The following is a 22206-nucleotide window of genomic DNA, read 5'->3' as shown; positions in this document are numbered from 1 at the left end:
AGCAATAAAAAAAAGTTTTAACAAACCCGATTGCCGCACTCTGCTTAAAATGACTGATATTTTTGATGCAATCTCACAATAACCCCTCTCTCCCGCCTCCTACTGTACCAGCTCTGACTGCGTAGGACAGAGGATGAGATCAGCAATGCTGCACACTCTCACTCACACACACACAGAGAATTCAGAGGACCCAGGCGGTGTTGATGGCGGCGCTTTCACCTGATTTAATCCATACCCGAGATGACATTTTGCACGTTTGGTACAGAGAAGGCAAAATACACAAACCTACCAGACTTTGGGATTGAATGTGTGCAGTACTCAGATTCATACAGTACTGTACTTAGATCCTGATATGAAAACAGCCTTTATTAATCTTCATTAAATGTTTTATTATTTTATTTATTTATATATGACTTCATTCAGTAACACTGATAAAAAAGAAAAGGATAGAATAAAAAAAATTCAAATAAAAGTACTATGGTGTAATTATAAACAACTATACTGTAACAAAATAACACACTTCTGTACTTTCCACTTTGGGTGTGTGTTTATGTGTGTGTGTGTGGGGGGGGGGGGGTAGGTTAGGAGTGGTCTTTGAGAATTCCTCTTACTTTCACTTCACTCTGTCAGTTCACACTTCGGTGATTTTCCAATGCTCTGAGATGGCAGTGTGTTTTTTCTCGTCGTTGCTCACCGCACTGTGTGTGGGATTGTATGGAACATATACTACAGCAGGTGAGCAAGAAAAGGTGTGTATGTGTGTGTGTGAGAGCGGTGATGTAGTGGTGCCTGGAGAACTGGGTGTACCCTAAATGTATCCCCTTTTTGAACTAGGAAACAACACCCTGTGATATAATTAGTGTGATGTACGACTACTCTTGTATATTAACTTCACAGTAGAAATGGACAATACCTGGGCTGAGGTTAGCTGAGCTGTTGCTAGCTATCAGCACTGATGTAACGTCGTTGGGTTGTTTGCTCTGAAAGCTGATTTTGGTTTGGATCCTTCACGTCACCGTCTCTGTTAATCTAATTATTACAATTTTGCACAAGAGACCATATTTTGGTGTGTGCGTATATTAAACTAACTCAATACCTTTAACCAGGGGTTGAAGTGGGATTTGAAATAGATTTTAAAATAGATATATAGACTCCCATATAGATTTGCAGCAGTGTTGCTAGACACAAAGTTCTTTTAGTTCTTAAGTTTTAAATATAAATAATCATCCATAATTCTTGAATGTCAAATGCATGTAAAAAAGATACGAAATTGCTTAATAGAAAGTTCCCTTGGCCAACTTCTATTTTCATGAAAGAGAATTTCATGGATCATTTCATGAATTGAGTGAGCCATTTCAAATAAAGTATAGGTCACGGTTACACACCGAACCTCTAGAGACTGCTGCCACTTAATCAGCTGATAATGCTGGATATGCTGTAATGGTGGATAACTGCATAAATATTCTGGTGTTCGTATTTAAGTTGTCAGTGAGTTTAAATATATACAGTTTAACTTTGGATTGCAAGCATAATTCATTGCCAAAGTGAATTTCCCCCTATAAGAAATAATGGAAACTCAGATAATTTGTTCCATAGCCCCAAAATATTCATATTAATTATCCTTCTATACCTCCCAAGCAGCCCTGGGAAAGTCTGATCACATTTAATTCATATCAGCGAGGTGTGATTTCAAGAATATATAATTTTATCGTATCATTTGGTAATTGTAAAATCACTAAAACCAGATCTGCTTGGGAAAATGAATTGGGATTACAGTTGAGTGAAGAATGTCGGAGAAAGGTTTTTGGTTATGTTCAGGGTGGGTGGGGAGTTTGTTTCATTTTTTCCCCTTATTTGCTTTATAATAATAATAATAATAATAATAATAATAATAATAATAATACACTTAATTCAGTAATTTTTATATATATTTGTACATGACAATTGTTAATACAAAATATAAAGTAAAAATAAATTACAGTAATAACAAATTAACCAGCACTTTACTTTTGTGACGAGAGCAGAAGCATGAGCAGCGGGGCTACTATGTAGGAGAGAAAAGAACCACTGATCACATGACACTGGAAGACAAAGCACATACAGAACTCGTATATTTCTATTTGTACAGTATATTTCTATTTTCGTACAGCATATTTCTATTTTTATTTCTATTTTTATTTTTATTTTTCCTAGTTCAAATTTACTTTGATTTTTTTATTAAATTTTTCTATCGTATTACTTTTATTTATATTTATTACTTATTATAAGCTTTAATTCTCTTTTTAGGGTCACTGGCGGTCGTGTAAGCATTTTACTACATTTCGTACTGTGTATGACTGTGTATGTGACAAATAAAATTTGAATTTGAATTTGTCAAGACCTCGCTTGTTTAACAAGTTAAATTATTATTTTTTTTTATTTTCTCGTCTTGCAAAACGCTCATAGACCAAGATACAGTGGAAACTCGTACTGTGTATGACTGTGTATGTGACAAATAAAATTTGAATTTGAATTTGTCAAGACCTTGCTTGTTTAACAAGTTAAATTATTATTTTTTTATTTTCTCGTCTTGCAAAACGCTCATAGACCAAGATACAGTGGAAACTTGGATTGTGAGCATAATTCGTTCTGGAAGCGTGCTTGTATATCAAAACACTCGTATAGCAAAGCGAATTTTCCCCATAAGAAATAATGGAAACTTAGATGATTCATTTCACAACCCCCAAAATATTCATATAATAATAATTAATACAAAATATAAAGCTGAAAAGTGTAGTAACGGGCCTCCGAGTGGCGCAGTGGTAAAGTGCTCGCCCTATCATCCGGAGATAGGGCCCCGGGTGATGCTGTAACCTCTCACAGCCGGAGGCCTAGAGAGAGCTGATTGGCCGAGCTCTCTAAGAGGGGAGGGATGAGAGGTACTCTGTGCTCCCACATTAATAACGGCTCTACAAGCCAATCAGGGGCGTCTGTGAGCTCACGTAAGCAGAGGGAGCGGATAGCACCCTCCGAGTGTGTTACTCCGCCTCCAACGGTACGTTAGCGAGCAGTTTGAAAAGATGGTCGGCGACATCACGTGGGTCAGAGGAAACACGTGATAGTCTGCGTCCCTCCCGACTGAATGGTAGTAAAAGCTTAATCTGGGAGCCCTCTATTGACTGGGAGGATTTGGACACCACTAAATTAGGGAGAAAAATCGGGTAAAAAAATATAAAAAAATGTTAAAATAAAAAAAATTATTAAAAAAGGGTAGTAACGCAGAGCCAACAGTTCTGTAACTTATGCCTTTACTGACAACAGAAAGGCTTGAAACAGTTATAACAAAAACTAATGATAAGCATGCTTTCTGCTTCCCGCATTCAGTTGCTTTGTGCTGCGTTCTTTTTTAACATGCAAATCCTCCCCATTACTCACTACTGCCATCTAGACAATAGGTAGGTTTATTTTTCACCTATCCACTAGATGGCAGTAGTGATTGTAATGGTAAAGATTGGCATGTTCAAAATGAGTGAAAAACAAGCAGCTGAATGCAAGAAGCGAGAGAGGAGAGGAGGAAGGGGGGAAGGGGGCTGCTGTGTAGGATACACACACACCTCTGCACGAGCGCACACACATACCCACCCCGTACACACACACATACAAACACAAAATAAAAAAACAAAAACTATTGGCTCAGTTGTGATCACGTTACTCTTGGTGTCAAAACAAGAAGCGCATGCGTGCTACATGATACTCGATGATATTTGTTACCCGTAAATTTAGACTCCCTCGTTTATTAAGACAAAAATTATTTAAAAATTTTGCTCGTCTTGTGGAACGCTCGCAAACCAGGTTACTCGCAATCCGACGTTCCACTTTAATGTTAAAGTACACAGAGCATTTCTCAGCAGTGTGAGAGGGCATCGCATATTCTACATAAAGTTCAAACTGAGTTGGTTCATATTTGTCATCATTAAACACTATAACCTAGTCTTTTTCCTCATTGTTTCCTCTACTTCCTTAAATGAATAGAATCGGATCAGTTGCAAGTTCATAGAATGGGCACTGGAAGGCCCGGGTTCAATTTCCAGCCAGTGCCCAAACCCCAACCACTGGATGCAGTGCCGGTCCCAAGCCCAGATAAAATGGGAGGGTTGCGTCAGGAAGGGCATCCGGTGTAAAACCTGTGTCAAGTTGTAGTGCGGACTGGATATTCCGCTGTGGCGACCCCTTGCAGATGAAAGCAGATGAAAAGACCAACAACTGCAAGTTCATAGAATCATTTAAACGTTTACATCTGCCCCCCCCCCATTGCAAGTAAGATAGATTAACTAGCTAGCATGCTTGTCACCAACTCCAGTCTCCTTCTCGCCTTCTCTCACTTCCTCTTCCTCCTTACTGTTTCTGTGTCTCTGCCTCGTCTGAAGAATTTTCTGATGTCCCATAACAAAATATTATTGCTCAGAAAGATGATTCATGAGACTGAATTGAGCTTTCTTATTATGAGCTTGACTTTGTCTTTTCTATTTCTCCTAAAGGGGTCTTGGAGAAACAAAGAAACACAAATGAGCTACAACTCAAGACTTACTTACTTAAGAAACATTTGAGAAATCTGAAATGTACATGAGAAACAGAACTGCATTTAAAGGAGAAGCAAATGAATCATATATAAGACCATGATGAGATTAAAGCCAGAAATGAGAAGCATGAAACATAAATGAGAAATATTCTAGTTTTATTGAACATATAAAAAATTCTCAGTAAACAGCAAAGTTCTTTTTCACCGGCTAGATCAGTCTTCTCTTGTGGTGGCAGTCCAACAAGTTTGTTCAAAATCAGCAGCTTCTGGAGTTGCTTATTATCTAAGCAACAACAAAAAATTATCAAAACATTTGAGATTTACCTAAAACCATTCAGCTACTCCATTCCCAACTTTTTGAAGGTTGAAACAACAGGTAGCATTTGAATTCATTTGTCAGTTTAAAAGCAAACGAAATATGTGTATTTTTCAGCTAAAATATACTACAAACATTGCTTTGAAAAAACAAAAACTATGTGAGTCGCACACAAGACAAATATGAACTATCTGAGATTTAGAGGTAATGAGCCACATTTGAGCCACCTTTGAGAAGATGCAGAAAAAGCCTAAATCTCATTCAAGTCTTTAAGATGGCTCAGTCCTGTCTGTGAGAAAAAGAAGAGATTAACATGAGATCTCATATTGGAGTTTCCTGTGGGGTCCATCTACAGGAGTCATTTATGTTTGAGTTAAAATAAGATCATTGTACAGTGGAACCTTGAATTATGAGCATAATTCGTTTCAGAAGCAGGCTTATATTCCAAAACGCTCATAAACCAAATGTAAGAAATAATGGAAATTAAAATTATTTATTTCACAGCCCCAAATAAATAATACATAAAAAGAATTAACACAAAATATAAAGTAAAAAAAAAATAATAATAACCTGCACTTTGGAAAAGCATTGCAACAGAACAGTGTATCTGTGTAGAGAAAGAGTGTGTGTCTGTGAAGGCGAAAGTAGGAGGAGTCTGTGTGTGTGTGTGTGGCACGTCCAATGACGCGCACGCACACAGACACAAAGAGCAGGCTAAGCCTTGAACAGAGAGAGAAAATGGATCTTTACCCTCTCTAATGAGACTTGCTTTTGCTTTACATGCACGCTGTACACACACATATACAAAATAAAAGATGTTTTACGCACACGCACATGGTCACAGTGTTATAGTAAACAATACACGCGTGCACGGATGTTGATTATACCAGTAAGAGACGCGCACTAAGACCCAGCAGGGGAGACGATTACTCACAATTCCGCAGCGAGAAAAAGAGAGAAAAACTGTTGGCTCAGTTGTGATTACGTGACACCCGGCGTCAAAACAAGAAGCGCATGCGTGATACATGATACTTGGTACTCGATACTCGTAAACCAAGACTTGTTCATTTTTCATGTCTAAATTTATTAAAAATCTTTGCTTGTCCTGCGAAACACTCGCAAACCATGTTACTCGTAATCCGAGGTTTTACTGAAATTGAATCTGATGATTAACTTATTTATCAAAAGTGCTGGAACACCACTCTGAACTGTTCCAATCATTTTTTCCTACACTGCTAGAATTTCCTACTTGTAGCAGAAATGTATTGCTAACGTATAACGTTTTTAATATATGGTACCTATACTGTAGTTGTAATTGGCTGTAGCCTGCATAAATATTGGAATTGGGTTTAATGGAAGTTACATTTCCTGATATACGGTAGCACATTGTGACACAGTTTTAACGTTATCAGAATATAAGCTCTATCACTAACTCTAAAAGCAATTTTTGACAGGTTTATTTACATTATCTGTCAAACCAATAGTTGACTTTTAAATTAACCAGGTAATTTAAATAATATTTTCAATTAAAACACACACACACACACACACACACACACACACACACACACACACACACACACACAAACTTTTATTACAAAACAAATCCTGAAAGTGGCAAAACATAATGTATTTTTGGGTTAATCATGTGATTTACAGTAAGCGTGGGTTGGAGAGACTGATGGGTAGGACGAGCTCATAACTATTGTGGAGTTTTGAGACAAATGTGTTTGATCATGTACTCAACATCTGACAGTAACAGAACCCCATTGTATCAGTGTATCACCATATACCTCCATATACCCTGAACTACATCACTGTTTATGCATGTGTGTGTGATGTCAATTCTAAAAAAAAAACAAAAAAACACTTTGCTGAGGTTTAAACAGTAAAAAAAGCTAATTTTGTGCAGGACTGATTTTCCAATTTTCAACTTTAAATTTTATTGATCACACACACACACAATCAAGTGGCATGCATGCGCTTCTTGTTTTGATGTCAAGCGTCACATGATCACAACTGAGCCAATGGTTCCCTCTCTCTCCCGTGCTGTGGAATTGTGATTAATCGTCTTCCATGCTCGGTTTAGTGCGTGTGCGTCACTCGTATAGTTAACATCTGTGCATGCGTGTACTGTTGACTATAACACTGTGACCACGTGTGCACGTGTAAAGCATCTTTTATTTTGTGTGTGTTTGTGTGTGTGTGTGTGTAAAAGTCATCCTTTCACACAAGTCCTTTAACGCATGTGTGTACTGTTTATTAAAAAACACATGCACGCTTGTAAAGAGAAAGCAAGTGTCATTAGATTTCTTGTTAGTGTGTGTGCACGTGAGGGTTATTAGAGAATGTGTGTTTCCTCCCTTCCCCTTTTGCCTTTACACACACACACACACACACACACAATCTAACAGAAACACTGCTCTGTCGCGATTCTTTTTAAAGGTAAAGTGCAGGTTAATTTGTTTTATTTTTACTTTACAGCAGTTACTTCATTAGTGTGCGCGCTTGAGTGTCATTAAAGATGTTACTTGTTAAAGACGTTTTTTGATAAAACAGTGTTTCCATTGTGTGTGTGAGTGAAAGTCACCCCACACAGTAGCCCTCCCTCCTCTTAAATAAGAGAAGGGGGAGGGGGGGCTACTCTGTAAGACAAGAGGAGGGAGGGAGGAGGGAGTCATTCCTCCTCTCGTCTTACTTTAGCTTCACACACATGCACACACATACACAGCGCTGGCACGCACAACATACTAATGGAAACACTTATCTACACTCCCGTACAACAATACTGGGGATTTCAAAACTATGAAATAACACATATGGGATTAGGTAATTACGTAACAACAAAAACAACAGTTAGTTGTTATTTTAAGACACAGAGGTCAGCCTTTCTGTAATAGTTCTTGCAAGAACAGTATTGTCAAGTGCATTTGCAAAATCCGTCAAGCACCATAATGAAACTGTCTCTCATGAAGGCCATCCCAGGAGGGCGAGACCAAAACCTACCAGGTAGTGTCTGCCTGGATTTATTTTTACTTTTTTTCAAAGGTAAAGTGCAGGTTGTGCATTTGTTTTATTATTACTTAATATGTTGTATTAATTATTTTTATATATTAATTTATATATTACATATTATATTTTATAAATTTTTTTAGGTTGTGGAACAAATAATCAGAGATTTCATTATGTATTAGGGGGAAATTTAATATTTTGATATACAAGAACGTTTCCGGGAATGAATTAAGGTTCCACTGTACAAATTTGTCATTTTATTAAGTTTGTTTAATTATATATGTATATTATATTAGTATAATGTTTTATTTGTTATTGTTCTGAACAGAAGTATGTAGAGATCCTGTCGTCACTCCGGCGTCTCTGCTGGTGGAGTATGGACACCCTGCTGAAGTGAACTGCTCCATACTGAGTAAACCTGTGACGGGATACAAGCTGGGCTGGGAGTCTAAATCATCACAACCGGATACAGAAAGTGAAAAAAGTTTGACGTGGAGGGTGGACAGTCTGACAAATTGGGAGGAACCTGTCGGTCTCAGGTGTTACTTCACCACAGGAACTGGTCAGTGTGAGAGGAATGTAAATCTCACCATTTACAGTGAGTACCACCATCTCATAAAATCTCATAGCTTCTTATTACTTATTGTTTACACATTTATCATATTCAACATGGTTTAATCTGTGTGTGTGTGTGTGTGTGTGTGTGTGTGTGTTTACAGAGAGACCAGACAATGTGACGCTGAGCTCTGTGTCTGATGAGTGGATAGCGGGACATCAGACAGAGCTGATGTGCGAGATTGAAAACGTCGGTCCTGGACATAAACTCAGTGTACACTGGTACAGAGCCGATTTAAAGCAAAACAACACTTTCACACTATTCAAAGAAACATCACTTTCAGACTTGGTAAATGAGATGAAGAACGTAAATGCGACAGTGAAACTGAACATTACTGCCAGACGTGAGGATGAAGGAGTGCAGTACAAGTGTGCAGCTGTGCTGAATCTGGACATAGATAACCCCATGTCCAAGTCACAGCCAATCACCATCACTGTACACTGTGAGTCCTTAACATTATCATAGTATCTGTAAACATCTAACAAACATTAGTAGTAGCACTAACACTAGCTGCACTGAGGTCAAAGTTATCCCTAACTATACAGCAGATAGTATTGGAAATAGTTCTACTGAAATCTTGTATAGTCTGACTGTCTGAGGAGAAGTTAGCTAAATTTAATAATTAACATTTTTATTCTCTCTCTTTCAGATAAACCGATTATTACAGGCCCTTTATTTACTAATGTATCACGAGCTGAAGGTGAAAGCCTGATGATGGAGTGCTCAGCAGATGGAAAACCCAGCCCTCATTACAACTGGACTTTACCTAATAACACTTTTATCTCAGGTTCCTCCATCCGTATCAGTAACATCCGTATAAATGACCAGGGTCAGTACACCTGCACCGCTTACAACTCTGTGGGCCACGTAACCAAGACGGTGACTGTAAGAGTTACAGGTGAGTGGGAATGTTGTGAAAATAATCAAGAACACTTCTCACAACACTGACAATATCCCAATGGATTTTTCTCGTACTCGTTGAGACAGGACTCTCAGAGGAATGTAAGCAGAAGCAAACACTTATTTTAACTTTGTTTAAAATTGTTAGATTAACACTACATAAAGCTACCAGGTGTTACACGCATAACTCTCTCATCTGTTAGCTTCAGGGTCTGATCAGTTACTCTAACTACTGCAGATTTTGTCATTACACACAGACTCAATTTTATTGTCACGTTTATGATGCTCTTACTTAGGCATCTGTACAATCAATACTATTTGCACTGTTGTCACTTTGCCACATATAAAATTACACATCATAGCTGCACTGTCATTAACTTCATTTCTCTTATTCTATATTTTTTTCTTTTAAATTTGTGATTTTTATGCTTTATTTATTTCCTTCTCATATGTCTTGTAGTTTTATGTTCTTTGCCTTGCACTAGTTACTTTTGGTCAGTTCTCACACTTCTGTGTATACTGACTATACGTAAATACAGTGTGCAATCTACAACCTGTCTTTGTGTTACTCTCACCACTGCTGCTGCATATCTGGAATCTGCATATATATTCTTTTTGGGATCAATAAACTATACATCTATTTATGTACTCATTTGTAGAATCAAGAAAATAATCACAAACACTTTCCATCCATCCATCTATCTATGTATACAGTATGCCATATAAAGTCTGATGAGACAGCGACAAAACTCCCACGATACCTTACCTTATCACTTCATCCACAATACGTTTAAGAAAATGGTAATGGTTTTATCATCTTTTCATCAACAACTCCAGGATTCAGAACTTTACTACCTGTTTAACTCTGTAGAACTGTATATGTGACAAATAAAAGCTCAGAAGTTACAAATTTGCAAAACTGACTACTAATTTGCCATTTTACATGTTTTTTATTATATGTGTTATATTATTAGACACTTTTATTCTACTTTGCTGAAAACACAAAATCAGCTCTGGCTTTGTTATTGTTCTGAACAGAAGTATGTAGAGATCCTGTCGTCACTCCGGCGTCTCTGCTGGTGGAGTATGGACACCCTGCTGAAGTGAACTGCTCCATACCGAGTAAACCTGTGACGGGATACTGGCTGGGCTGGGAGTCTAAATCATCACACCTGAGGACAGACACTGAAACAAGTCTGATGTGGAAGGTGGACAGTCTGAGGAATTGGGATGAAGCTGACAATCTCACGTGTTACATCACAATGGAAAATGATCAGTGTAGGAGTCGTGTAAATCTCACCATTTACAGTGAGTACCACCATCTCATAAAATATTATTACTTTCTTATTGTGTGAATTTATCATATTTAACATGGTTTATGGTGTTTGTGTGTGTATGTATGTGTGTCCACAGAGAGACCGGACAGTATTACTCTGACCTCAGCTGTGTGGAGAGAGGGACATCAAACAGAGCTGATGTGTGAGATTGAAAACGTCGGTCCTGGACATAAACTCAGTGTACGCTGGAGCAGAGCCGATTCAAAGCAAAACGCTTTTGCAATTTTTAGTGAAACATTAATTTCAGACTTGGTAAATGAGATGAAGAACGTGAGCGTGACAGTGAAACTGAACGTTACGGCCAGACGTGAGGATGAAGGAGTGCAGTACAAGTGTGCAGCTGTGCTGAATCTGGACACAGGTCCGGTTGTGTCTGAATCACAGCCAATCACCATCACTGTACACTGTGAGTCTGTAACATTATTATAGTATCTGTAAACATCTAACAAACATTAGCATTAGCACTAGCTACACCAAGGTCAAATTTATCCCTAATTAGAAAGCAGTATTAGTTGCATTAGGAATAGTTTTACTGAGATCCTGTCTAGTCTAACTGTCTGTGTAGAAGTTAGCTAAACTTAATAATTATTATAATAATCTTTATTCTTTCTCTCTCTTTCCCCCTTTTTTAGATAAACCGATTATTATAGGGTCTTTATTTACTAATGTATCACAAACTGAAGGTGAAAGCCTGATGATGAAGTGCTTAGCAGAAGGAAACCCCCGCCCTCATTACAACTGGACTTTACCTAATAACACATTCATCTCAGGTTCCTCCATCCGTATCAGTAGCATCCGTAAAAAAGACCAGGGTCAGTACACCTGCACCGCTCACAACTCCATGGGCCACGTAACCAAGACGGAGATTGTCAGAGTTACAGGTAAGTGTGACTCTGTAGTATCATAAAAAATAACCAAGAACACTCCCTACCACACTGGTAATATGCCATTAATCTTTTCTCGCGCTAGTACGTACCTCAAACAAACATTAGCATTAGCATTAGCTACCCCGAGGTCAAGGTTATCCCTGACTGTACAGTACACCTGCACTGCACATAACTTCCTGGTCCAGGTAACCATGACTGTGAGAGTTACAGGTGAGTGTAAATGGTGAACTGATTTGTAGAATAAAAAAAATAATCAAGAACACTTTCCATTACGTTGTATCATTACATATAAAATTTTATATATCATAATAACCATCCTCAAGCTGCTTATAGACTATCGGTAATTTATATTAATTACTTATGTTTTCTGTTTTTTTTTCTTTCTCTCTCTTTTAGCTGGGCAACCTCCACTCAGTTCTGTCTGGGTAATGGTTGGTTTGCTAGCGGTTGTTACTACAGTGTTGTGATCATCTTTGAGTGCTGGATGTCTTTCCAACCCAAGATAACACAACGTTCTACATCCTGAAGCACCTGCAATCCCATAAAAACAACAGCTATATGGACCACAATGCTGCGGCCCAAAGACAGACTGTGTAGCTTACCATGACTCCAATGTGTCTAATAGCAACCATGAATCCAGTGTATCTAATGCTAAATGTGACTCCTGTGTATCTAATCCTTTAGTTTTAACTTCATAAAATAATTGAAATGACTGTAGATCATGATATATACTGTGAAGAACAAATGAAATTCATTGATTTATTATACTACTTTAAGGTCATTAATCTTTAAAACTAAAGTAAAAAATCTCATCTTTCTGCTCAGCGCTCTGCATGTGGAGGAGTTGTAACAATAAAATATTGAACAGGTGACCATTATGCCTGAACAGACTGAACAGGCAACCATCATGGACTTTACATTTTGCCTAGTTGATTCTTACAAACAGTTACAGTTATATACTTAATTTCTAGTTAACAAAGCTATACAACTAATATATACATTACTGTCTTTTATCAATAGTGTGTCTTTGCAGTCATGGTTCTTGCATTAGTTCATGAAGTCCTCGGTGGGAACAAGGTAAAATGTTCAAACTCGGTGGACAAGTCAGGGCCACATTTTGGGTGAGTTTCAGATTCCTGGTTTAATAAGTAAGCAATGTCACATTACTGGTGGTACTAGGTTATGATAGATTGCACAAGCCAGTGTAGTCTTAGTATACAAATATATTGAAATCTTCGATAGTATTTTGCAAATATACTAAAAACAAAATTGTACCATCAGTTAATATATAAAAGTATACTAATATCATGCTTTTACCAAATTTTGGAATTAAGCTTTAAACATACTTCTAAATCGTTGTAATATAGTAACCTTGCCAAAAATATATTACATGAAAATATACTTTAAGTGAAAAGTTGGTCTAATTTCCAAAGTACAGTTATTTCTCAACTCTCAACTCAACTTATCTTTATTTGTATAGCACTTTAACAACATGAATGCCTCAAAGTGCTTCACATAAATAATAAAATAACATTGTAATATAATAAAATAATTAATAATAATAATAATAATAATAATAATAAAATGAATAAAAATAAAATAAAATAATACAAAAATAAAAGATTTTTTGTAATAAATTGTAAAAAAATATGTAAAATTAATATGTCATGTTGATTTAAACGCCAGGGAAAACATGTGAGTTTTAAGATGGGACTTAAACACCCTCAATGATGTGGCCTTACGACTGGTCAATGGTAAATCATTCCATAATTTGTCATTATTTGAACTTTGTTTTCCAATTTTAAAAAAATATTCTCTTAATAATCATAAAAATGTATAGAAAGTATAAATTAGAATACAAATTTTAATATACGGTAGTCTTTGTATATTTTCAGTTAAATTTAAATGTAGACCTACTTATTCATATGTCCTTATTTATGCTTATATTTAGTGCACTACGCTCTCTAAAAATAACTTTTGCACGTTCAAGATCATTTCTGTGTGTTTAAACTTTCTTCGGTGCGCTCACTATCACATAGCTAAACTTGCACGAACTGTTGCAGTGTTATAGCTCTTTAACTATTCCAGCCAACCAGAGACTAGAATCAGCACAAAACCTACAGTAGTCCTCCACTTCTAATTTTTAACGGCTGGAAGCTGCATTATTGCGTGCGTTCATTGGTATCGTTATAGTTTCATTTTCATTGACATAAGGTGATTTTTATGTTTTTTGTTAGGTAGTTTAAAATTGAGTACATAGTTTAAACTATAGAATGTATTGTCTAATGTGTTATCTTATGTACTTTGCTTGTGGTATAACGGCTCTGTAGCTCTCGGCCTGTTTTCAGTCTCTGTGTAACAGCTAGAATCAACACACCAGGTTTAAACTAATACTGTACCTGTATACTTTAATACTAATGTCTGTCTGTGCTCACACACCAGGTTTAAACAAATACTGTACCTGTACACTTTAATACTAATGTCTGTATGTGTTCACACAACAGTTTAAATTTTAGTTTGTTTGTTTGTAAGACAACCTAATGTTTTGTTGAACATAACTAAACTATAGTACTATGTTTTGTAACCTTGTGCAAATTAAATCTGAATAAAGTCTGCTGTACTGATATAATGTGTTTTAAAAACATGTCATAGTGTAGAAAATGCATTTAGCATTTGTAAATTATCCTAAACACCTTTAGTGTACTGGTAACACATTTGCAATACAGTATTATAAAAGACTGTGTGTACTATATTATGTAATAAAGTATATTTCTAATAATCTCACAGTGTCAAAGTGTATTTTTTTAGTATTTGGAATCAGACAGAAGTATAACATGCTACTGCTGCAAAAAGAATCTACTCATGGTATATTAATAATGTATTTGTAACACAGTAGTAAATGCTGTAATGTCCTTATAATACATACTATATACATAATATAATACATGCTTAAATTTCATTAATTACTGTTAGGTATGTACGTTAGTACACACACAGCCATATACTGTATTTTAACTGTACTAAGTATACTGAAAGTTGTTCCACTTTAGCATACAAAAATATACACTTAAAATTGTGCTTTTGCACAATTTGATTACAACTTAAATACACTTAGTACACAATTAGTTGTTTAAAACTTAAAATAGCAAACTTCAAGTATACTAGTCATTAGTCTGGAGCAAGTACACTTAAGTATGCTTTAACATGATAGGATTTTGTATACTTAGCATACTTTTTTTTTTTTTTTTTTTTTTTACTTGGGACCAGATATCAATATTTACAACTATATTGTCACGAACGGGGTGTATTGGCAGATGTTGATCGATGTGGGCGGAGAGAGCAGGCATAAAGGCAAAGGGGTAGTTAAACAAAAAGAGTCTTTTAATAAGAGTTGTCACAGAAATAATAAATACACAAAACAAGCAAAAGAACAAAGAAACCCAAACAATACTTAATAGAATTGGGTTAAGCATGGGCTCTCTGGCAGGACACGGACAAAGGGACACTACCAGGCACTAATACCTGTTACACTACGTTTGGGATTGGTAGTGAAACACAGGCTAAGGGTGCCTAACACATGTCCTGTGGCGAAACACAGGCAGAAGGACGACTAACACATAACAGGACACACAAACTACACGTGGAGCTGAAACCGGACACAACAAGACAAGACACCCGACGAGACGGGAGAGACGGGAGACTAGGAGGGACACGTAGAGACTAGGAGGGACGGGACTAGGGCTATGAGAAGCATGCTAGTTAGCTCAACATAGATTTTAGCTAAACACACTCCTAACTACTTACCTGACTCTAGCTAAACACACAAGAAAACAGAGGGACAAAAACCACAATACTCACACCGCACAGGACATGACTGCATCAGCTCCACAAACACAGACGCACAGAACATACACAGAAACATTGCCAATATGAGAGCCCAAGTCAACAGAACTTAAATCAAAATATAAACTAAAAGAACTAAACACAAAATGCCCACACTAGTCTAGGAATGTTTCCTAGACTAAACAGGTATTTATAGTTGGATTAATGGCTACCTCGGCTCAGGTGTGCACTCGCATCACCTGACCGAGGTGCCTGTTGGGAAACTGAGTCAGCCAACAAAAACTACAACTGAAAAACAGCGATCTCTGGTGGTGGTCCCTTACATATATACAATATTTTAATTGTGTAAGTGAATATATAAAATGTGTAAAGACATTACCATTCTTTCATTACCAATTATTCTAACTCCATTCCACACAAACATTACATAAATATATACCTACCCGTTCAGCTGCTCTTATTGTTCTATATTTCTTCATACATTCTTCAAATATTTTCTATATTGTGTATTTTTGTTGTACAGTTATTTATTTTCTTTTTAACTTTAGTTTTTATATTTTATTTTATTCTTTCCTAGTTTTATTTACCCTATATTTAAATTTTCATATTTATTTCCTATTTCTATTCATAGTCTTCTATTTTAGGTCACGAGCAGTTGTTTAAGCATTTCACTGCATATCGTACTGTGTATGACTGTGTATGTGACAAATAAAATTTGAATTTGAATTTGAAAGTCGGGTATATTGTTTGCTTGTGTGTGTGGGGGTGCGGGAGAAATGAGTCGGTCTCACCGATTTCAATGAATGAGTCCAGGAGCACAATGATAGAAAATAGCCGTCCTGTAAAGGTGTCCCGATAGTGAATAATCCAAATTTTGGGAAAATCCTCAACAAATCCAAGAATGTGGAAACCTTTGATAGAAAGGTGTTGGGGATTCCCCTCGCAAACCTAGTTTGCAGTCTAAGTAAAGTCAACATCCATGCATATGTGTGCGTGCGCGTGTGTGTGTGTGCGTGCGCGTATGTGTCATCCTACACAGTAAACCCCTCTCCCCCTACTGTGGGCCGTGATTTTTTTTCAAAGGTAAGGTGCAGGTTAATTAGTTTTATTTTTACTTTATATTTTCTATTTAGAAGTTTTATGCATATTTTTCGGTTGTGGAACGAATTGGAGTTTGCATTATTTCTTTTGGGACAAAATGGTGTCCGTGATTTTCTCGTGATTTAAAGGCACAAAAACAACATTTTACTGTGAAATTCATGTCCTTAGGAGCGGTAATTCTCTTTTTAAGGTCACTGGCGGTCGTGTAAGCATTTCACTACATTTCGTACTGTGTATGACTGTGTATGTGACAAATAAAATTTTAATTTGAATTTGAATTTGGCTACATGATGGCATTGTTGGGAAAGGGGTCAAAGTTTAGTCAAGTTGAGTGATATGCTTTACATTGTATATTTGTGTCAAAGGTGTATAAGACTCATTGTTCAACTAATGAACAAATCCGACTTATGAACGTGCTCCTAGAACAGAACCTGTTCATAAGTAGGGGACAACCTGTACTGTGTACAAGAGACCAAGTGGAAAGAAAGAAAGGCTAAGAACATGAACTGGGTTCAAACTGCTTTAATATGGTTTTGATAATAAGTTAAATAGTGAGAGTATGCGAAGAGTGTAGTGGAAGTGAGGAGAGTGTCTAATAGAGTCATGAGTGTAAAAGTAGAAGTTGAAGTGGTAATGATAAATGTCATCAGTGCTACGCTATACAGGTAGGATGTGTTGTGAAGGAGAAAGAAGATTTATGGACAAAGTGGTAGTGAGTGTCCCCCAAAAAAAAGAAAGAATGGTGATTGGAGCTGACCTCAATGGGCAAGTTGTTAGAAGGAAACAAAAGAATGAGGATGGGTAGTTGAAAAAATGTGGAAGTACAGATAATTGGAGATTTTGCAAAAAGAATGAAAGTGGTAAATACATATTTTAAAAAGTAAGAGGAACACAGGATGACATATAAGAAAGTGGAAGATGTAGAAGAGGAGGGATGTGTGGTATGTTGAGAGGAGAATATTAGAGATGGAACTTGCAAAAAGGAAGGAAAAGAAGGCCCAAGAAGAGGTTTATGGATGTGGTGAGGGGGTTAGAGTGATGAAGGAACATGAGGTAGACAGAGGTAGATGAAGACAAATAGTCCATTGTACTAACGGAGAATAATAAGCAGAATACACTAGCGGGGGTGCTGTTGTGCTTAATATCACGCAGCTGTGATGTGGTGTTATGCACACGGCACAGCGGGAGTGCTGAAGATATCGCTGGCATGTTTGCTTTTATACAAGAATTCCACAAACACCATTTATTATGAACAGACTATGATTTGTTTCTTTATTTAACCAGTTATTTTGCTTAGCCAACACATATCCTTTCATGTCTGCTGAAACTAACAACAACTGGCAAGAGTTAGTGTAATTAACAGGAGTGAGGGTAGTTTTAAACTCTTGCTGGTACTATGTAGCCAAAAGTAAAAAATAAACCATTGTGGTGGTGGACAGTTCTGAGTAACTTACAAGCTTTATTTGATATTTCCGCTAGAATATCAGAATATCACAGTGTGTACTATTCCTTGTTTCACACACCAAGTAGTGCCCTTGATTAGTGAGTTAGAGAGGGATTTAGGAGTTAGCCTTGTGTTAGAAGCTAGTTAGGTTTGTAAAATGAAACCTATTAACAGCTTATCAAAACTGCTGTTGAAAGTTTATGACTTTGTGTATGACCTTTATGATTTTTATTATGGCCTAAAGGTATGATAAAAGGGGCATAATGGTGCTTGTGTGATAGACATAATTTTTTTCTTGTTAGAAGTTGTTCAGTGTGTGTTATTTCTCTGAAAATAAATGCTTGCGAGGGGATAATTTCTTAGGTGCCTCTGACAGTCGTCTACAACTCGTCTTTGACTAGAGCTCAGAAGAAGCGTGTTATGTATCTGTGCCGAACTTAACAACAAAATATGAGTTGCTTCGGAAGGAGATGAAGATTCATAAAGAAACAAGAATTTATTGAACTACGATACATGGAACTATGCTACTTAGAACACACACACACACACACATACTCACATATGCAGACACGCAAATAGTTCAGAGGGTGAAAGTTAATGGAGTTTTGAGGAAGTCCCCGAATTTCTAGCACTGGTTACTAGAGCATAGAAAGTCAAGAAAGAGCAGAGTCTTGGGTTTATTTTTACTGTTCAGTTTAGATTACACACCAATTTTCAGCAAGGTATGAAGCTTTGTTTGTTTACTTGCGTTACATGAGAATTCTTCTCGGTGGTTCACCTCCAGTGAAAGGGAATCACAGCGTTGATGATTGTTTGGTGATCTAACATTTGGAATGGGCAAAAGAGCCTCAAACCTGTTCAAACCATGGGGTTTTGACCCTCCACAGTTGGTCAATCATATGGGTGATTGTCTCAATCAGATGTGGTTGCAGAGATTAGCCACGCCCCACATGGTTCCTCTTTTTCATGTATACATTAGCCTAACATTTGGTCTGTCATGTGGGGAACATCCTGCTGATGTTATAGTACTTTGATAAAGTATATTCACACAAGCGCAACCAACTTTCCATTCACACATTCAATGTTCTTCGGATAAAACAAGCTTTCATTCAAAAACAAATATCCCATATCTTGCATACTCATTAATACCAATATTTACAGAAAGGGGGTTGTAAGCGTTGATTACACTTTGTAGGTTATAATAAACACGTCTAGCATAACAAAAAGACATAAAGCCTACTATATATTAGCCCTACTTTCACATTTTAAATGATTGTCTTTGGAATTGCCCATGAAAGTATTGTCTCTATGTTCATGAGGAAAGGTATGTGCTCTGTAGGTTAGCAAGAGGGTTAGTGGTGTTAGTTGGTGGTTCCCCTAACTCGGAGTGAAGCTGTAAAACTGTCTCTCTTTTGTTTATCAGCCTGTCGATTTAAGAGATGGATAGTAACCATTTACATTTACTTAAGTAACATAAAAAAAAATTATTACTTTGAGTAGTTTTACTGCACCATAGTTTTTACTTTTACTTGAGTAAATCTGCGAAGAAGAAATGCTACTCTTACTCCACTACTTCCGGCGATACATGACTCTTACTTTTCTAACCAGTCATTCTACACATTAGATATTTGTTATTTTTGCGAGAGAAAAGCAAAAAATGATGGTGGATCTACCATATGACTGTAACAACAATAATCACATGACTCCATTTGACAATAACCACATGTAGTCACATGACCACACAGAAACTGGCGGCAACAGGAAAAAGAATTCGCCGTGGTGAACGGCGAAAGAAAGCATAAAAATGGCAGAGACATATATCTCCAATACAACAACAGAAAAGGACGAACACCCCTGGCCTCATAAAAAGCATATTTCGTTTACACAAAGTGCAAAAGAACAGCTTCGTAATGCGGTGTCTTCTCTGTCTGCCAAAACACACAGACATTTCAGCCTATAAAAACTCTATGACTAACCCGAGGAAACCTGTCGTGGTAAGTTTAGCAGTTCTATTAAATGTTGCACTGTTAGCATATATAATTAGCAAATTAGATAAAGGATAAAAATATAAGTTCCCTAAATGTGTTCTGCTGGATAAGTAGTTACAGAAATGTGGCAATCACAATAGTTTCTCAGTGTATGCTCAGATTTAATCCTTTAATCACCACAAATCCACTTATCTTTAAAATTAAGTTAACTTAGCAAATGGAACTGAATTTGTTATGAGTGTATTTTCATGGTTTAATGCCCTGTAGTCTAATAGCCTGATACTGTTTCTGTCAACAAAGAGTTCACCTTAACAAAATAAAAACATACACAGGATTAATAGACTCCAACAGAAAACTCGCAGATTCCTTCACTGGCTCTCAGCAGGTAACACGGGCAACATTTAACAAGCTTGTGCTAACATTTCCAACAGACCCGTTGAAGGTCCTTGTTCTTTGCTGTGGAAAGGGTTGTGTTTAGAAAGATCAAGGAGAAAAAGCAATTGCACAACTTTAAAGATAAAGATGTAAGTTGAAACAACTTATATTGTTTTTAAACATTGATGCATCATTAATGTGTGAATCCACCTGTCTTAAGTAACTTTGCAAGACTATGAAAATCATAGATTATATTAATCAAATAGTTTTATTGTCTCATCTTGTAATTATTTGTGTACAGTATTTAACGTGGACAATTCACAATAAATACATTGTACTAAATAAATACATCTGTTTCTCCAGTACTTGGACTAACCCCCCCCCGGAAAAAAAAAGAAGAAAAAAAAAACTCTTCTTAGTTGTGTTGGACTAATGGCACTTAGTTATTAACCTAGTTAACCCAGTGTAAGTATGTATCCAATTATGTAAACATTAAAGCACTTTTTGTAAGTCGCTCTGGATAAGAGCGTCTGCCAAATGCCTAAATGTAAATGTAATGTAAATGTACTAAAAAATGAGATTTTACACTGTTATGATGAAACCTGTTGCCATGGCCCTTAACATCCCCCAAGGAGAATCATCTGTCCACATGGGCTTCTTGCTGCCAACACTTTACCAGTTGCAGTTGAAGCTGAAGAGACTTGAGTCATCTTGCAAAATATGTAGACTTTTGTTGATGGCCTGCGGGAAGGGATCCAGAATTTGGAGACATGAAAGAACCTGAGCCGATCGCAGCAGCAATAGTCCCATCAAGATTCAGAACATCATGGACAACAGAGGAGAGCATCTTAAAATCTGGTAAATATGATTGATTATGTTTATGAATTGTTGTGCTCGTGGACATACATGAATCTTTATAATGTTACTGTCATTTAGGAGTACTGTACAGTTAGAGTTACTGTACAGACAAAACCAAAGAGTGGCAAGAATAAGCTCAGGGAACTTTTCATGTCAAACATCAACAACTTGGCAAGCATATACAGTAAATGAGTAAAAATAATGTACAGACCTAAATTCTTTTGAAAACCATTTATCTTTTCACGGGCTTTTAATTCACAAGACACTATATAGACACAGAGGTGGATGATGTCAGCATGACCAGCAGCCTCTCTGATAAAGATGACTCTTTTGGATCCATGGAGTCAAGAAAACCTGAGGCAGGAGAGCTGGAGAGGTACCTTTCATGTCCATCCACTGGAGTTATGGATCTATTGCATAACTTTCCCCACCTTAAGAAGTTGTCAACACAGGTCTTCCTGCACCTGCAGCCTGCAAGAGACTTTTTAGTCATGCAGGGCTCCTGTTCACTGCTAAACGGACACTTTACTGAGTGAAGAACAGCACGTTTTAGCCAAACATGTAAACACAGAAACACATCCACACAGTTACACACATCAATTAACATCACATGTTAAAGTGAGACCTTTTGTTTTAATGTTATTTTCTATTTTTATTTATTTTATTATTTGGAAATGGCAAAATTTGTACATTATTTTATCATTTTGTCTGGCTACTTATATAATAAAAATACATAAATCCAGCATTATGATGAAACAGTTACTCAGTACTTGAGTGGTCTTTTCACCGAATACTTTTTTACTCTTACTTGAGTAATATTTAGGATAACTAGTTTTTACTTCTACTTGAGTAATATTATTTTGAAATACAGCTACTCTTACTTGAGTAAGATTTTTGGCTACACTACACACCTCTGGCCGATTTACACAACTGACGGTCGAGGTTAACACTAGACATCTGATGCTGGCTCC

The 22206-nt window shown here is 36.8% G+C and overlaps 1 protein-coding gene across 1 annotated transcript in view; it reads left to right on the top strand.

The window, feature by feature from the left end:
* Positions 1 to 606: 606 nt before the first annotated feature.
* Positions 607 to 22206, top strand: part of LOC128519617 (vascular cell adhesion protein 1-like) — a 57954-nt gene continuing 36354 nt past the window's right edge. The window contains exons 1-5 of the mRNA XM_053493406.1: positions 607 to 735; positions 8215 to 8484; positions 8606 to 8944; positions 9152 to 9400; positions 10441 to 10710. Coding sequence (XP_053349381.1) covers positions 663 to 735; positions 8215 to 8484; positions 8606 to 8944; positions 9152 to 9400; positions 10441 to 10710 — 1201 coding nt within the window. The 5' untranslated portion in view covers positions 607 to 662. The remainder of the gene's footprint in view (positions 736 to 8214; positions 8485 to 8605; positions 8945 to 9151; positions 9401 to 10440; positions 10711 to 22206) is intronic.

Source organism: Clarias gariepinus, chromosome 3 (genome assembly GCF_024256425.1).
Source record: "Clarias gariepinus isolate MV-2021 ecotype Netherlands chromosome 3, CGAR_prim_01v2, whole genome shotgun sequence".
Classification (NCBI taxonomy): domain Eukaryota; kingdom Metazoa; phylum Chordata; class Actinopteri; order Siluriformes; family Clariidae; genus Clarias; species Clarias gariepinus.
Note: the sequence above shows the minus strand (reverse complement) of the source record. Positions and strands in the feature narration are given on the sequence as shown.